Below are 18,585 nucleotides of genomic sequence, written 5' to 3' on the forward strand. Positions count from 1 at the left end.
TTTGATCAAATACAACTGGATGCGCCAGTACAATGGCCCAATCATGTTCCTTGGCTGCGGCTTTGATTGGTGACCTCCAATCACATATGAGCAAGATTCTACGTCAAAGACGCATTACCGGAAAGTGACTAAGCAGTAGTCACTGTTTTATCTGTTTTCCTTATTATCTCAATTAGCTGTGTGTAGCTTACAATAAAATCGGCATCATTGTTATGAGGACAAACCAGCCTTTTTATTGAGCAAATTTATATTTTGTCTTCATGGCCCCTAAAGTTTCCCCTCTCACTCACTACCAGCAGGAGATTTATACCAAAGCGCCGTTACTTCTGGAGAATGGGCTGAAAAGTGCAGTAGATGGAAGCAGCAGTGGTCCGCAAGAACAGCCTTTAGTGAAGAATGCACTATTTTGGGAGTTGCAGGACCCATTCAGGGCACACTACTAATATGGCGCAATATATTATGCTGCTCTACAATTTTTCTGTGCAATTCACACCACCATGGTTCTATTGAGAAGCTTGCGAGTGAAACCTTGATATTGATGTAGGTGTAGTCCACAGGGATCGACTTTAGGTTCACTTCTATTTATTTGCACATCAATTTTTTTTACAAAAGCACACGCTTATCTCACTTATTTCAATATATGAGGATGATCTACCTTTTGTTTCCTGCGTCTTAAACTGTTCTGTTATGCAATAAATCTCTGCAAGCTCATTCAAGGAAACAGATTGGTTAAGAGCTAACCTAATTGATGTTGATGATTCACTTAGCCTACTTCATATCATAGTCTTCCAAAAGACGGTCTCTGTGCACTCATTGCTAGTAGTTAAAACACAATCACTTGTTGTGTGAGTGTAACCCTGTTAAATATTTAAAATCAGCAAAACATCTTGGTGTTTTTAATTGCGACTCATCTCGGGACTTATATATCAGCCTCGTGTATATAAAAAATACTTTTCACGTCGTTCATATATAACAGCCAAAAAAGTGAGCTTTTCAATAAAAATTATTGTACATACAGTACACTAGAATACTGATCATGGTGCAACTGTATACGAGCCTCGTGTGTATAAAAAATACTTTTCACGTCGTTCATATATAACAGCCAAAAAAGTGAGGTTTTCAATACAAATTATTATACATACACTGCACTAGAATACTGTAAATTGTGGTGCAACTGTGTTGGGTCACTCAGTTGTACACTAACAAAACCAAATTAATTCTGTTTCACCAAGGGTAAGATCGTGCAATGGTTTAACCTTGGCAGCATAAGCAGTCATATCCTTGCATTTAGTCTACCAAATTTTTATGCTTTACAAAAAGAAGTTACATTTGAATCACACAGAAATTTGCCACATCATTGTAAACACTGTCCAACAGTAATGGTAGCACTATATATGCTCCATTTAAAAAGAGTCAAATGCCTTCTAAGCCTAGCTGAAAAGTTGCACTGTGACTATATAATAAGGAAGAAAAACAGATGAAACGACAGATATCTCTCTAAGCACACTGCCACGATATGTATAGCTCTCATGCAATAACCGATTGTTAGTGAAGAGAAAGACAGGAGAAAGAAAATGTCTCACCAGAAACCCTCACGCCTGAGGTTCCACAACCCAAAGGTTAGAAACCCATCCAGAGAGAGAAGTGCAGCCAGTCACCAAGGACAGAGGAGGAAAAAAAAGAAAACAAAAAATACTCATGGTCTAGAGGCTGCCACCAGTAAGTTTAACAGAGGCATGACAGGACACGCTACACAGCACGCACCTCAATGTCTTACCACAGTGCAGTGTCACTGGCTTGAACCCATTTCAGTTAAACACTATGGCTAAGAAAAAAGGTGATATGAAGATCTTTTTAGACCAATAAAAGGGCACTGGTATTATTGCCACAATTCTCATTACCCCCATGAGCCACTGGTTTCAGATAACTAATTGCCACTGCATTTTTTGCCCCAACACCAACCCGAGGTTATATGAGCTTTTTTTATTATTTTGTGTCAGTCAGTAACCCATGAAAATAGCATGATATTGCCGCGAACCATGTATGGGTTTGTTTATTTATTGTTTGTTTTTACTCCCGGGCCACGCCCGCCTGTGTAATCTGCGTTCCAAGCAAAGCCCGTATTCCATTCTTTATTTTCATGCCTCAAGGGTCACACATTCAGATAAGCAGACTGTTTCGCCCTAACGTCGCTAGCCCAGTATAATCTTCTGTGATCTACAATGTTCTGGATGTGAATCGACGGTTCCAGAAACACTTGCGCCGAAAGATAAAAGCCTGCAGAGCAGACGGCGCGGCATTCGATTCGACGACACTCGCCTGTGCAAGTCACTCTGTTGACCGCTGCTTCGCCACCACTGTATTCTTTTGAGTTGTTAGGGGAGCACAAGTTCGCTCCAATAAACTTCTTTTCCTTGAAGACAACCGCGTCGTCTTTGGCCACGTTACAATATAGTAAAGGCAGGTGTTTCCAATGTCAAGCAAACACTGGATAACGAACAGATTCAATTTAACACAGCAGGTTCAGGTGAAAAAAAAAGTACAAGTGCATATCCACTTCAACTCCTATAGCTGAACAAATAATAGGCCAATAAAAAGGTAATATAAAGTGTTGCTCAGCTACAATACGACTTAAAGAAATCAACATTAGCAAACAGCCCTGAAACACAAGCACTAATTAAGATTTTTCTTTACAAAATGGCAAACTACGTGTCGTGAAAGCCTGGTTGCTTCAGAGCTTCGTTATTTTACCTGTAATTTAGCTCTAATGTCATTTTAGCTTTAATTCCAGATTCTGACATGAAAACTGCGTAGTAACAACATTCAATTAAACGGCAACAAGCAAGGCATCCTGCTTTGAATGCAGCTAAGAATGGAAAAACTTATTTGCAGCTCAAGTGTACACTTCCTGCAAGCCCTACAACGAGCTTTCATAAACTGTATACAAAAAGGAAAGGTGCGTATGTGTATTAAAGTGCACGAGTGAACTAATCACTTGAAACAAACCAAAAATACATTTTGAAGATATGGTTATGCAATGCACACAGCCATTTGACCTGTTCCCAAAGCAGTTGGAGGGCCTACATATAGCCCGTCATCCACACAAACCCTGTGCCAGTAGCTAAAGTTCTTGATGAATCACTATGTTCCAAACATTCCATTTGCCACACAATGTACTTTTGTGGCTGGTCATAATTGTACTTACATCATACACAATCAAAATTTCATCTAACTACATTTGTCACAGACATTGAAACTTTATTTGTGCTGTAGTTGTGCAGACATCAAAACTGTAGACCTGCTTCGATATGAAAACTTTATAAGAACTAGAAATTGCGAGCAAAGCAACAAACACTTATTAAGGGCACAATAGCCCTTATTCAATGCCATGAAATCAGCACTTCTCAACTCTCCACGATAAACACTTCAAGGGTGACTCCATTAGGCAGACCAAGTGTGATTCATGGTGCTGCGAACCTTACACTGGACGAAGCTGAAGAAAGGATGAAACGTACTCTATCTTCGTCCTGTGTAATGTGCGCTAGTGTCGTGAAATCCTTAGTTAGAAACCAGCTTGTCCAACGTTCTGCTTTAAGAAACCAAGTGGAGTTGCAGCTTAGGAGACTGTGAGGCAGTTGAGTTTGTGCTACGGCAGCAAGGTGCCCAGTTGAAGGTGTTCACGGTCACATATAATACTGCTTCAGCATGTTTCAACTGTAACTTCTTGGTAGTTACAAAATAATAGCACACAATTTGCCACAAAATGCTAAGCAATATGGCACTCGCTGCAAGTCGAGCTGCGCATACCAGTTAATTACGTTAGACTTTCAAGTGTGATGCTAGGCCTAATGTCGGACCGTCGCCCCCTCCCACCACTGGGCATCATCATGAACCTTCGCACAAACTAGTTAAAAATACGGGAGTCTTCAGACACAGTAACAGCAATTTCACTAACAAGTCACGGTACGCTCAAACAAAAAACCACATGCACTGTGTGAGATGAAACAAGAACACCCCAACCAGCGAACCGTGGGAAGAGAAAAAAAGGTAAGCGAGCATGATCAGGTGTTGATTGTGCGCATGTGAAGCCCGGCATCAACTCACCGGGAGGCCTGTAAATCTCGATGGTCGGCTTGGTCGATTTGTTGGGCAGGCCGACTCGGCGTGCCAGCTTGGCAGTCTCGGTTCGCTTCATCGCGTCCTCTTTAAACTGTTCACAAGGAGGATGGGGGAACCGAACACAGGGGATTAGTGTCCCTCCTACCATCGCGAAACACTGACAATACAAAGGGCACCGCAGAAGCAGCTTTTCCTAAATCATGAACTGCATTCACTGCCACATCAGCGCATAGCCAGAACACACGATATTCCTGTAGCTAGGCTTGAGGAAACTAAATAGGTTGTTTTCTTATTTGTCACATATGTTGTATTCTGCTTTAGTAATACACAAATCTATCACCTGGTAGATATCAGAAATATTTTCAAAATTGCGTCTGAACTGTATTCTCGTAACTACTTCATGAAAAAAAAATTCCCAGGGCCTTCAAGTGGCCTCTTGGCTGTGAAGGCAAATACATCAGGCCTTCCCCTGGCGACATTTACCAGACTTCTTTGCTGCTACAGTGTGGCTGAATCCGTTTTGCCTTCATCTGATAATTTTGGGTTTATTGGAATAAGGCCAACAAAGGCAAAGGACGCCATGACAATGGTGTATTGACATGAGAAGAATTTCTAATAAACGCATTTCTTCCGCTTCCTCTCTCCATTTTTATTCATTACCAGTTTTCACACACTCCGAACTCATATACTGAGAAGCTAATAATCTGTGTTACAAGACACGGCATGAGCTACTTCGACAGGCATATGGCTACCCTTCCTGCCACCACTTCCCTAGAATCGGCGTTTCTGTGGGCGGCGTACCCTAGGCGAAAATAATACTTTTTCTAGTTAGATTACTGAACAAACATTTATTCTAGCTAGAAATAGGCAGGATTTATAGATAAAATTCAGTTTCTAGCTCAGTTTTACTGGATTGAGATTTTATGCCGGCTGGCAGCTATTACTTCCAGCTAACATTTCCCAACCCAGCTGGAAGAAAAAAACTCCCGGCTGAAAATAACCGTTTCTAGCTAGACTAAAAATGTTTCTAGTTAGAAGCGGTTGATTCCAGCTAGAATCTATAAATGCAGTAAGAAATGAATCTACTTCTAGCTAGAAATGGTATTTCCATTTTCACGGGGGTGCACCTTCTCTCATCACAAGCACCTATGTGCTCTCCCCATGTACTGAACTCTGCAAAGCTTTTTTAGTTATATGAGGATGCCGCACAACTCATAGATTTTGTCAATTAAAGCACCAATAGCTAGTGGAAGATTTTTTGTCTCGTGCTGCTCAAAATGCTTTCGTCTTACAACTGATTCACTAGAACAGCAAATGTGATAGGCCCAACTTATATGGAGGCTAAGAATGGAATTCCAACTTGTGGTGACAAAAACTTTGCAAAAACATAACGGCAACTCAGTTTAATTCCTTAAGCCACTTCACATGAAACCACAGCGCATCAGGGCATGGTAACACATTTGAAGACTAGAGGAGTGTTCAAAAAATATGTCTGTTAAAACGACAGCATCAGTCTAAAGTACTAAGATGAAGTGGTTTTGTTTTCATTTTTATAAAGTAGGTTTTGGAATTAATCAACTAAACAAAAAAATAGAAAAATATTGTTACCCCTCTCATAATTCCAATAACATCTTCAAATTAGTGCGTTTATGCAGATGCGAATATCTTTCATGCAGGTGTGGGCACTGCTTTGTCAACAAGAGAATCAGCATTACGACACCATCACTTGGCTTTGTGAAGCCCTTAACTTTTTATCCCTCTGTTGGGTCATGCTCTTCGCATTGTTGGAGCTCTTGCTTTTAGTTTGGTGCTAAGAACTGTAAGCTGCACGCGCTGCTTGCACAACACTAACATTGAGTAGTAAAAGAACACACCAGACTGTATTTGATTACAATTCAGTCACTTCAGTGCCAGTTGTTATGTGGCTGTTAGGATACACTCACTAAATTTTGGTGTACTAGCAGAATCAACTGTACTCCTGCAGTATTCCTAGCCCATGGAATATTTCAACAAAATATGTGGCAAGCTAACAGCTAATATTCTATAAATACATCCCCAAAAATACAAGTGAATTTACTTCACAAACCAATCCAAACTTACACGCAACAAGCATTTTCTGTGTGCTAAGTGCCAGAGCTCCCAGCACAATAGAGATCAAAGCTAAACAAGACAAAGTTTTAAGCCTGATGCTAAAATTTTCGCTACGGCGAGACAACGGCAATTACTGCGATAACACAAAAAAAACCTTTACTTACGAAATCTCGACAAAACTTTAGATATTGCTTGCTGCAACTATGAGCCAGTCATTAAATGACAGGTGTACGAGGGGCACCCAGACAGCAGCCTGAAACACATGCTTGGCAATCTCGAGCACGTGTCCCGTGCAGAACTGAAGTTCACAGCTGTTAGCTAGCTGTTTGCGGACCAGCCTTTGTAATGTAAAATGGAACAGCGGTAAGCTGACCTTTGAGTGATAAACCAGTGGGGATAAGTGTGGCACCGGTCTACATGACTCATTGTGCTCTGGAAGCGATTGTGTCACATGTAGTAAAGCACTATTTTAGTTTTTATATGGCCATTGCATATTAATTATGTTCCCACCACTAAAGCAAAGCAGTCCCTTTTCAGCGGACAGGTAACCTAACAGCGCAGCGACACTCACATTTACAGCAGTCACAAATGGCCATGCGCTGCAACAATAGCTTCTGAGTGCCCTGAAACAAAATGGGCAAAATGAAGCAAAATTCCAATTCCGAAATTCAAAAACCAAGGGTACATCTATTTTTGAAACCAAGGATCAAGCATGTTGTGGCCCTGTTGCTTTGCTTTGTCTTTGAAAACAACAAGTCAGTAAAACACTAGGGTGTGAAACTCCATACGAATTTGTTGCAAAAGTAGAAGTGTGATGTGGTACAGCTAGTAAAATTGCTGTGTTGGTTGTGTTCGTGATGCGGTGCTGTTCCTCTGTCATCAACGAAACAAAACAAAACTAGGTGGAAAGAAGGGTAACTCAAATTGGCCATACTGATCAGCCTTTTGTAAGGAATTGGTGTCGCGTTTCTTACTGCTTAACTTTTATTCCTGTCCGCAATAGCAGACTTACTCTGCTACCGATCAAGCGATGGGAGAGTGAGTTAAGCAGTTGCCAGCTTGGAGACCATCAAACCATCCTCCCTCAGGTGAAAGTGAAAGCGATGCGTAATCTACCGGAGTAGAAAGGCCGCCCACCACTCGCAACTCTCACTACTTCTTCTGTCCTTTTCTGAATATAGCGTTTACAACAACAGTGGTGGACTCAGACGAGATGATGTGGGTCATCAGCCCCACAAGCACCCTCTAAAGTAGTGCTTAAGCCTACAGAGCATTTATTCCCCCCTCCTTGCCACACTCCATGCTACCTGCCGCCCCATTCCCCCCTCCCAGTTTCCCTCAAGTTGGCACTGTAGGTCCACTTCTGTTCTTCTCACACTATTCCATTCCAAATAAAGCAGCATCACATCCATGCACTCCAAATGATGCCCAACACTTGTCGTGCAAATGTCTTCCCCATTCTCGAGTTACCATTTGTACTGTCGAGCCATGTCAGCCTACAGGTGCTGTAGCTTCACCTGAATACTTGCAAGCTTTCAGTTCAGTGATTAAATTCAATTATCACAAAGAAAACTACAAAAAGGGCTTTTTAAGGAGACCATTAGGACCACATTCAAAACAAAGACCACTTCAAAGACCACCATAGAACAGTAGTCACGGAAAGTCGAAATAAATCAATAGCAAATCAGCAGTAGCTCGATAAGCACAGCAGATTTAGTGCATCCCCCTATGACCAAAATGCAGTGATTTCGCTGCTTTATACGACAATTACCCTGTGTTATACGTCATTAATAAATTTCATCCACCGACTTCAAGACCACCAAACTCCAACCACCTGTGCTGTTCAAAGCTTTCAGAGTTTGGTTGGGGCCACTTTGTGGAATTCCAGCATAGCGATGCTATGAGCAGGATTGAGCAGGAAAAATCACAGCCATGCCCTGCCAATCATACTGGCACAGTAAACTAAAAAGTTCCATCTTTGGTTTCTAGCCCAACATGACAAGGCATCTGTATACCAACTTCCCAATTTTTTTAGCTTGCACCAACTACAAACCACATAAGCCGTACAAAAGTGAAGTAAAAGTAGCGGCAATCTTCCTATTGAACAGGAATGTAGTGAGGTATCAAAGGCTCAAATTTTGAAATGACGCAGGGTTGCGTATTATCTACAGGGTCCGTTAAATAAAGCCCCCACATTCTGTTCAAAGTGAAAACTTTCTGCAAGCTCTAAGGCTCACTATTTGTAGTGCTTTTTGTTTGAAAAAATTAGTCTGTACCAACTTTCCACTGCTCCAACTCAGTACTAGAGGCTACTCTGGTGTTTTCCAGCGCTATTTGAGATAACACACAAACTGGCACGATGGCTGCTATGGCATGACCAGTAACAGTCACTATCCCAATGGACTGGATGTGAAAAGTTGGCGTTGTAGGTTCCACCACGATAATTTCAAGGGCAACTTAACTACAAGGAAGCATGGACTTGAAAACATATGCAAGCTGTGACACAATGAAATGCAAAATGTGATACTTGCATTGCTCAATGTCAAAGTGTACAAAAAGCATGTACTATAGGTATTGCTCTTCGCTTACTTTGTTTTAGGACTGCAGTGGTTCCTAATTCAGGAGCATCACAATGAACCAGACCCATGGGTATTTTAAGGACGTAAGAAATACGCAATCAAGGCAACAGCAGGCCAGAGTTCTTACTTTAAAGTATCTTACAAAGCAGTGGAAAAAAAAACCCGAGAACTTTCTTTTATTTGAGCGGTACATCACCACAGTTCTCACTTTAAAACATCCTACACAGCAGTGTTAAAATATTCCGTTACAACAGACAGGCTCTCACCTAGCGAAGCAAATGTGAAATAACTAGACATAATCCCGGAACATTTGTTCCACCAAACATTTTTGAGACTTGCATGAAAAAGAAAAACAAAGACCCTCTGCCTCCGATGCTCAGACTTGGCTCGCACAGGCTACCTGTCATGCCTTTCCTTCTATTTTCCCGTTTTCAATTTCGTAACTGCTGAGAGCATTTCTGTTACTACACTTCAAGTAGGGGCAACCACAAAGAAAATAAACAGGTGACTCGACTCTGCTTTTTAAGCAATTCCGTAAGTGTATCTCGCCCTCAGAGGACAGTTTAGGTGGCACTACACCTGGACTAATAACCCAGCAAAGGAAATTTTGGCGACCACGTGGCATCCACCTAACAACTTTCTTTCGTTCACAGAAAATTACTACACCTTGGGAATATTCCCGAAATGTGGTCAATATTCCCTTAACCAGAAGTTCTGCTGTTTTTGTTGTGTCACTTTACCGACTATACTACACGCCGTGAGCGTTGAGAGCATAGGCAGTTTCTTCAATGCAAGCCAGCATTATCGACAAAATTACATGAGTACACCAGCATGGGGAACATCCAAGCTGACTGTAATTTGACACTTAAGTTTCATATTCGCTGGTCACCTCACCATACTGACAGGTCTTTCCAAATCTCCAGAACGCACAGTAGTGGTTTAGGCGAGTTTGTACATATGATTGCGGATGCTTAACAGCACTTTAGAAATGCTGCAGTTGCGTTGGTTTCATCTGAGATATACACTGGCAATTATGATTAGCCTCACACCCATGTTAAGTGGCTCCACCTTTCCATGCAATAATAAGCGGCTTAAAGGGGATAGCACAAGGGGTCACTTAATTTATATATTCTTTGCGTGTATTAGTGAAATAAACAGCAGCAGTGGCAAGCGCATGAAATGCCCTTTTGGCCAATGTGGTCGTGGTGTAGCAGCGATAGCAGTGATGGCAGTAGCAGCAGCAGCGGCAGCTCACCTGGTAGTGTCGCTGGATCTGGTTCTCCTCGATCTTGCGGAGGAAGCCGTGCTCCATGTTGAGCCCCGGCGAGGGCACCGCCGCCTCCTGGCTGCGCTCTGCGCTCAGCATGGCCGCCGCGCCGCTCGTGATGCTGCTGCTCGATTTCTTCTTCTTCTTGGCTCACCCGCCGCTATGGTGTGCCAAGGGGGAACCAAGTCGTCGTGTCTGCGCAGAGTGAGGAGGGGAAGAAGGCGTTTAACTTCTGTGCGTATCTGAATGTGCTGGTGTGCATGTGTGTCAGAAAGCAAGAACTTAAAGCTATTCGTCGATGCGTGCTTCAAAATATAATTGCACTTTTTTCACGATAGAAGGAGGCAACATTAAGTTACGGAGAAAATACCTCCACTATTGCATTGAACACATATTGTGCTGCACAGTCTTTGTGGCATGCACATGAGTAACAGCTAGGATGTTCAATCCAACGCATAATTGTTAAGACTGCAAAATCATTATTTCACTCCCTCGCAAACTTGAAGCTCAACACCATGCACATGCCTTTCTCCAGCTTCATACGCACGGAACCCATGCACCGTAATAACCGTGGTTTGCCCTCTAACCCCCTCATTGGTCGCGTTTGTTTGCATTAGCAGCGGCATTGGCTGCGTGTATCCATTTTGTTGCAGAGCAGTAGCCGTTTTGCTACCGTTGCTGGCTCCACACTAAAGTCTACGACAGGCACAAGCATTGACAGGAGTCAGAGGACCCATCGAGATGGCGTGCGACGGGAAAGTGTGGTAAGCCGCGCTTCGACTTGAAATATCCCCTTGCAACGTCAGCAGCAGAGCAAAGGCAGCTTCACCACAGCTATGCGATCCTTTGTTTTTTGTTCTGTTGCTTTGGGGATGGACTGACGGCGAATATTTTCTCCTACATGCCCCATCAACTGTTCACACAAAAGTAACATTGCATGGGCAGCATTTCAAATGTTAAAATGCATACTGAAATATTGTTTGCAATGGAGATTACCAATGTTGTTAGACCAAATAAAAGTTGAAAAAAGGACAGAAAAGAACTAGAACAGCGCACATTTATATGGCAGGTTTTGTAACCTCGGCACCAACCACGACCCTTCTCAACCTTAAACTCAACATCCGAGGTTGAACTCAAGAATTCCAATCAGAGCTGAAATAGTTAAGTTTAAAAGCATTCACAGCTGCAAAAGCATCAAAATACAGGTCATAACTAAATACAAATGACCACATGCGCTTCACCTCATAACTAAGAGTTTTATTTGAAATCAAGTAAATGTATTCATAAGAAGTGGGGAGTGCATGCGATGTTTCACTGCCATGCCAATGGTAGCAAAGCACGTTGCTTTAAATAAAGTTCTTCACTTTATAATACATTTTTGGCCTTCTCAGAAGCAAGAGGAGGTTAGGAAGCAATTGCCATGCAACATGTTGTTTTCCCTCATAACATGTCAAAGCTGCAAAAGAAATCAGACTAGGGTATTTTTATAACACCCTAAAATCCTACAGCGCACTTTTTACAGCAGGGATGTGTGATTTTCAACTGCCCTGAAATTGCAAGTTTACACTGCCTGTATGCCCTAGTGTAAATAGCACTTTTAGTAATCTGTGCATTTTTAGGCTCTTCAATGTTGGAAGATCAACCTTAAGTTTATTCAGCAAGGTATAGCTTTGAGGAAAGGGTTCAAGGAAGTAATGCGCGGATACATCATCTGGCCAGTCCAAGTCAATAACATGCAGCGATTTGTTCAATGCATTCACTCCTGAGGGCCTTCAACTATCTGTTCAAACAAGCCTTAATAGAAGCACTACACAAAATTAGGCATATGCGCACTGTTTATGAGGTGTGGGAGGTACACTCGTAACATATTGAAAGCAAAGGAGGTCAATACTGCCTAGCTAACTACAACAGGTGGGGACAAACTCAAGAGAATTACTGGTATCGCGTAAAATCATGGGCAGCGAAATTCTAGGCACGTTTTGATCCCGGTACACGACTAGAGGAACATGGTTGGTAACCCAGATGAGAATATGTTTTTCTTCTAGCTGGATTATTAAACCAGAAATTTCTGCTAGCTAGAAGTATTCTAGATAGAAATAGACAGAATTTCTAGCCAGAAATTCAGTTTCGAGTTCATTTCTAGCTGTATTCTGGAATTTCTGGCTGCATTTCTAGCTTCAAGCTGGAAATAATCGTCTCTAGCTAGACTAAGGATTTTTCTAGTTAGAAGCTGTCGATTCCTGCTAGAATGTAATATTATAGTCAGAAATGAAGCCGGAAATTATGATTTATTGCTAGAAATGGTCTTTCCATTTTCAGGGGGGAAACTTCACTTTGCTTTGGTATGTAGTACATCTTTTCTTGTAAACTTGGCTTTGCCACACGGCCGCTTACGGTACAATACGGTGCACAATCAAGAACGTGCAAGTTTCATACGTGAAAGCAGGGACATTCAATCGAAATCGATTTTGCGTTGATGTTAACTTTCCCTGTAAATTGGCTTTGCCGCAAATCATATCAGCTGGCATTTCCTGATAAGTTGGCTTTGCTGCGCGCAGCTAGAGGACAGGCCGACAGGTGTTTGTCAGTAACGTTAGCTTAACAGTACATACCCCATAAAGTTGGTTCTGCCACAAAGCATACGCCCACGCACGCACCCACGTGTTTACGCACACGCGAATAGTTACGGTGGCCTGTAAAAATATGACTGTTTTTTGGCGGCCCTCGAAGGCGCACAGTTTTAACACACAAGGCTATTAGCAGGATATAGCAATAATTGCTTAAACGAACACAGTGCCAGACACAGAAGCTCCGAATTTCCGCCGCCCGCAAGCTGCGAAAACGCGCGGACGCGACCATCAGTCAGGTGTCTGAAAGGAACAATGCCGTCTGTCCACTAACAAATGTGCTATCCTGAGCTGTGCAAGTCCAGAACAGGGGACTGCACAGGGTACATGCATTTGGGAGCAGAAAAATAACTGTGGTTGATTGCTCTGTCATAGGAATCGGTAAAACACGAAAGTGAAATGTGCAGCGAAATCTGCAGCTGAGCATGATTTGCGGGTCGGCGGCTGTCTTGTGGGTGTGCTTGGCGAGCGACGTCCTGCTGGCGGGTCGCTTCGGCAAAGGTGTACTGGCGTCATTTCCGTGCCGGATATGACGTCAGTGAAATCAAGGTGTATCCCGGCGTAAAATACTCTCGTGTTAAAATATAAAACCCGAAAACGAACCCCAAGTATAACGTGATGATGGTTTGATGTTTATGGCGCAAGGCCAACTGGGGCAAAGAGCGCCAAAACAATAGTCGTATATGAGAGGTGATACCTTAAACACTAAGTAAAATCAGCAAAAACAAAAGTAAACTCACAAAACGACAATGAGCATGGCTGGTGTATAGGGCCAGATTTCATGATGCGTGATAGGAAATGAGGTTTAAAAACTTGACTTCTGACAAATACTCAAACACACGTTTCACGGAAACAATGGCTTCGTCACCTAGAAAAAACGATGGATGTAGGGGAATATGCTGTCTGTAGAGTTCTCTGAAGTGTTTGTGTCGTGTTGTGTGAAGTGCCTTGCATGTGATTAGTATGTGCACTACGGATAGGGCCTCTCCGCACCTGCTGCACTGGGGTCTAGAAGATCCCGTCAGCAGATACGAGTGCGTCGCATGGGTTTGCCCTATCCGTAGCCTACCCAAGGCGACTTCCGTGTGTCTGTTGTGTGAGTCAGATGTGTACCGTCCCAAGTGTGGCTTTATTACATGTAGTTTGTTGTCTGTGTGTTCGTCCCAGTGTGTTTGCCATTTCCTACGAAGGTATTGTCGAATTTGTGGCTTAAGGTCACTCTGTGGTAGTATGGTTATATCTACTGTGTTCTTGATTGCAGCAAATGCGGCCTTCTGATCCGCAACCTCATTGCCAGCAATTCCAGCATGGCCTGGAACCCAGCACAACACCAGAACACGTTTTTGGGCATATATAGACATGATAGTGTTGAAAACCATATGGACAATTCTGTTTTTGCATGGCTTGTATGATGCCAATGCGCGCACAACGCTCAAGGAATCTGTATATATGATGGACTTCGAGATTTTGTGTTCAAGAATGTGTTGTGCAATGAGTAAGATGCCATATGCTTCAGCTGAGTAAATTGTGGTGTATGTGCTCATGGTTCTGCATGCATCAAAGTTTGGTCCATGAGCAGCGCAAGACACTATGGTTCCAGTTTTTGATGCGTCACTATAAAACTCTGCACATTGATACTTGTACTGCAGGGAGAAGAAGTGCTGCAAAATTGCAGTTTGTGGTACCCTGGTTTTATCAATATTTATGAAAGACAAGTCACAACACACAGGTTGAAGCTGCCATGGTGGTAAAACATCAGTAAAGGAAGATGTGTAAATGTCTGAAAAGGAGAAGTGAGAATGGCACAGGAACGGACGGTCGATTTACAAACACTAGTGATGTGGATGCATCATTAAAAACAGGTTTAAAAGGATGGTTATTCATCGATGAAATTTTGAAAGCGTAGAGCAAGTCCATGTACGTTCGTTGGTCCTCAAGGCACCATTTGTTACATTCAACGTATAGACTCTTTGCCTGGCTAGTGCGGAACGCACCCGACGCAAGTCGGAGGCCCAAGTGGAGTACTGGGTCAAGCATTTTTAGTGCGGTTTTTGATGCCGACCCATACACGACGCTGCCGTAGTCTAACCGGGACCCGACTAAGGCGGTAAAGACCCGGAGAAGTAGCTCCTTGTCTGCACCATAGGATTGGTGGGAGAGCACCTTGAGAATGTTTAGTGTTTTTAGGCATTTATGTTTCAGTGCTTTGACGTGAGGTATGAACGTGAGCTTGTTATCAAATATGACACCTAAAAACTTGTGCTCCCTTTTAACAGGAATAGATGCACGGCCAAGAGCAATCTCAGGGTCCGCACTAAGCCCGCGCTTGCGGGAGAACAGAACACAAGTAGTTTTGCCCGGGTTCAGTTTAAAACCGTTAAGGTCCGCCCATCCAGCAAGCTTCTTAACACCGAGCTGTACTTGACGTTCGCAAATTGACAGGTTACAGGATTTAAAAGATATTTGAACATCGTCTACATAGATGGAACAGGAAATGGTTGGTGGCAATGCCTTTCGGAGGGAGTTCATCTTAACTATAAACAATGTGCAGCTTAAAACTCCACCTTGCGGCACACCATTTTCCTGCACATGTATCCCGGACAGGGATGACCCAACCTTAACACGAAATGTCATCGTGGACATGTAGCTAGAAATGGTATTTAACATGTTACCTGACACACCAAAGGACTTCAGGTCACTAAGGATGCCGTATCGCCAGGCTGTGTCGTAAGCCTTTTCAAGATCAAAGAATACCGTAAGGCACAACTGCTTATGAGCAAATGCATCTTTTATGAAGGATTCCAACGCAACAAGATGACCGTTGGTGGATCGCCCCACCCTAAAGCCTGCCTGGCAGCTCTCGAGAAGACCGTTGTACTCAAGGAAGTACACGAGCCTGCGAATTATCATCTTCTCGAGCAGCTTGCACAGGCAGCTTGTCAGGGCGATGGGACGATAACTGGCGGGAGAGGAAGGGTCCTTCCCTTCCTTCAGGAACGCCACTACTATGGCCTCCCTCCAAGAGTGTGGAATCTGCCCCGAAAGCCATATTTTATTGTATAGGTGTAGGAGTGTTTCAAGAGTGTCTGGGTGTAGGTGTTGTATCATGGTGTACGTAATCTTATCTGCCCCTGGAGCTGAAGGTTTACATGTGCTCAGGGCAACCCTCAACTCATAGAGTGTAAATTCAGAATTGTAAGCAGATTTTGACCTGTTAGTGTCATGTAGGGACTTCTTTTCACAAGTATTTTTATGTTTTAGGAAAGTGTTTGTGTAGTGTGCAGAGCTGGAAACGTGTTGAAAGTGTTGTGCAAGTGTGTTAGCCTGGTCTTCTAGTGTGTCCCCTGTTGTACTGACCAGGGGCAGGCTGTGTGTCTGTCCTCCTTTCAGGTTACGTATTCGTGTCCAGACTTTGTGAGTGTCGGCGTATGAGTTGATGGAAGTGAGGAAGGTGCGCCAACTCTCCCTTTTCGCCTCACGACGCACACGCTTCCCAAGAGCCTTTGCCCGTTTAAAGGAAATGAGATTATCTGGCGTGGGGTACCGGCGAAGGACGCCCCACGCCTTGTTCTGGGCCTCTCGCGCCCGCCTACAGTCCTCGTTCCACCAGGGCCTCCTTGGGTTGCGGGACGCACTGGAGGCCTGGGGCATGGACTTTTCGGCGGCGTCGAGTATGTGTGCCGTGACGAGTTGGGCTGCTTCCTCCACGTGTAGGTGTTTTATGGTTGTGTGGTGTAGTTTAGATGTTTCTGTGAATGTACTCCAGTTTGCTTTTGATTCATTAAACCTGTTATGGGAAGATGGACTGCATGGGCCTTTACCTATGTAAGTGAGGGAAGTGGGGAAGTGGTCACTACCATATGGGTCCGTGCCCACGCCCCACTCAAGACATGGAAAGAGAATTGCGGAACCAATAGCCAAGTCAAGATGTGAGTATGTATTGTGTCCTAAGTTATGGTATGTAGGCTGTTTTTTGTTGAAAAGGCATGCTCCTGAAGATGTAAGGAATTTCTCTATCAGGCGACCTCGGGCATCCGTTCTGGTGGAGCCACAAAGAGAGTTGTGCGCATTCAGGTCGCCTGTTAGAATATATGGTTCGGGCAGCTGGTCGACCAGCGCCTCGAAATCAGAGCTCAGAAGTGCAAAATCAGGAGGAATGTAAATGGAGCATACCGTTACCAACTTATTAAATATTATAGTACGGATTGCTACAGCCTCGAGGATAGTGTTTAAAGTGACAGGATGGCAGGCTAATGATTTCCGGGCGACAATTGCCACACCTCCTGAAGAGTGTGTGCAGCCAACCCTGTCCTTTCTGAATACCATGTACCTATTTAAGAAATTTGTTTGTTTAGAATTGAGGTGGGTTTCCTGGAGACACATGATACTTGGCTGACTGGCATGCAGAATCTCATATACATCGTCAAGATTTTTAAGGAGGCCTCTGCAGTTCCATTGGATGATGTTTTCTGTTCCCATTATTTAAGTTTAAGAATAACTGGAGTGTGTGTGTTTGTTCATGTGTCGTCTTTCGGGGCTGTTATTCTAGGATTTTTAGGCTTTTCTGTCGGCTTGGACATCGGAGGCCGCTCCTTGCGCTGCGTAGCAGGCAGGAACGGCGTGACATCCATCTCCTCGTCGGATGCCAGAAGGGTGCCCGGCGGACCAGGCCCCCCGGACTTGGCCCCCTTTCGGGAGCCCTTCGTTTGAGCTGCCACCGCCGAGGGCGTCCGGGGCACCAGAGGTGGCACGGGAGAGGCGGTGGCGGCAGGAGCCGATGCGGGGCCCCCGCGGCAGGAGCCGATGCGGGGCCCCCGGTGTCCATCCGGTCGGCAACCTCCAATGCACTGGAGGACGGGGAGGCAGAGGCGGGAGCGGCACCGGTCCCCACAGAAGAGGTTGTCACCACAACCGCTGCTGCCTCAGCAAGCGGCGTGGCAACGGATTGGGATGCCTGAGGCACCCCAGGGGGGGGCAGGGGAGGGACCAGATCATACTCGCTGAACTGGGTCCCTGTGGACACCAGACGCCGCTCCGCCCCCCGGCGAGCCGCGTCGGCGTACCTCCCCAGGGGGAAAGAGGCGAACCTCTTTCGCGCCTCTGGGAAGGTGATGTTTTCAGTGACTGATGTTGATGATTTTTTTTTCTAGTTCAAACTTTTCACATTTTCGAGAGTAGGCGGCATGGGGTCTCTGGCAGTTGGCGCAGGTGAGGGTTGATGATGGACAATTGTCCGATGGGTGATCATGCTGGGAGCACTTTGCGCAGGTCAGACGGCCGCGGCAAGAGTTGGTGCTGTGCCCGAACCGCTGGCACTTAAAGCAGCGGCGGGGGTTAGGAATGTATGGCCGAACCGAACATCGAATGTATCCTGCGTTAATGAATTCTGGTAATGTTGATCGATCAAATGTTAAGATGAGATGTTTAGTAGGAATTTCTTTGTCTTCTCTGCGTATCGTTATGCGCCTCACTGCTGTTACGCCCTGACTTTTCAGGCCCTCCAGCAGATCGGTTTCAGTTTCAGTCATGAGGTCAGGATCTGAGATCACGCCCTGTGAGCTGTTAAGGCTTCGGTGGGGCGTGACCGTGATGTCAAGATCTGCAATGCGTGTCTGGCTCAGGAGATTTGTTGCCTGCTGCTGGTTATTGACTTCGACCAACAGTTCTCCCGTTCTCTGTTTCTTTGCTTTGTAGGATTTTCCTATTATACCTTCTATGAACTTTGTGACCAAGAAGACGGACAGAGAGGCAACAGGCTTTTCTTTTTCAACGGATTGAATGATCAGGAAGCGGGGATAGTTGGCTGGCTTTGGGGTTGAGGTCGTTGGTAAGGACGGAAATGATACTTCGGTGCGGCCCCTTTTCAGGGACCGATCACGTTTGGAGGGGGGGTTTGATAATA

The 18,585-nt window shown here is 44.4% G+C and overlaps 1 protein-coding gene across 4 annotated transcripts in view; it reads right to left on the reverse strand.

Moving 5' to 3' along the window:
- The window catches only part of LOC144138779 (MIF4G domain-containing protein-like), a 159,345-nt gene that overhangs the window by 20,522 nt on the left and 120,238 nt on the right, over positions 1-18,585 (reverse strand). The window contains exons 1-4 of one of the 4 annotated variants that reach the window (XM_077671242.1): positions 10,045-10,127; positions 6,782-6,833; positions 4,105-4,210; positions 1,584-1,598 (exon numbers count right to left, since the gene is read on the reverse strand). In XM_077671242.1, the coding sequence (XP_077527368.1) occupies positions 1,584-1,598; positions 4,105-4,195 (106 nt within the window). In that variant the 5' untranslated portion in view covers positions 4,196-4,210; positions 6,782-6,833; positions 10,045-10,127. Of the gene's footprint in view, positions 1-1,583; positions 1,599-4,104; positions 4,211-6,781; positions 6,834-10,044; positions 10,252-18,585 lie in introns of those variants that run through there. The other 3 variants (XM_077671240.1, XM_077671243.1, XM_077671241.1) reach the window with 3 other exon arrangements.

This window comes from Haemaphysalis longicornis, unplaced genomic scaffold, assembly GCF_048455015.1.
Source record: "Haemaphysalis longicornis isolate Haplotype H1 unplaced genomic scaffold, Haemaphysalis longicornis Haplotype H1 scaffold_5, whole genome shotgun sequence".
NCBI classification, from domain to species: Eukaryota; Metazoa; Arthropoda; class Arachnida; order Ixodida; family Ixodidae; genus Haemaphysalis; species Haemaphysalis longicornis.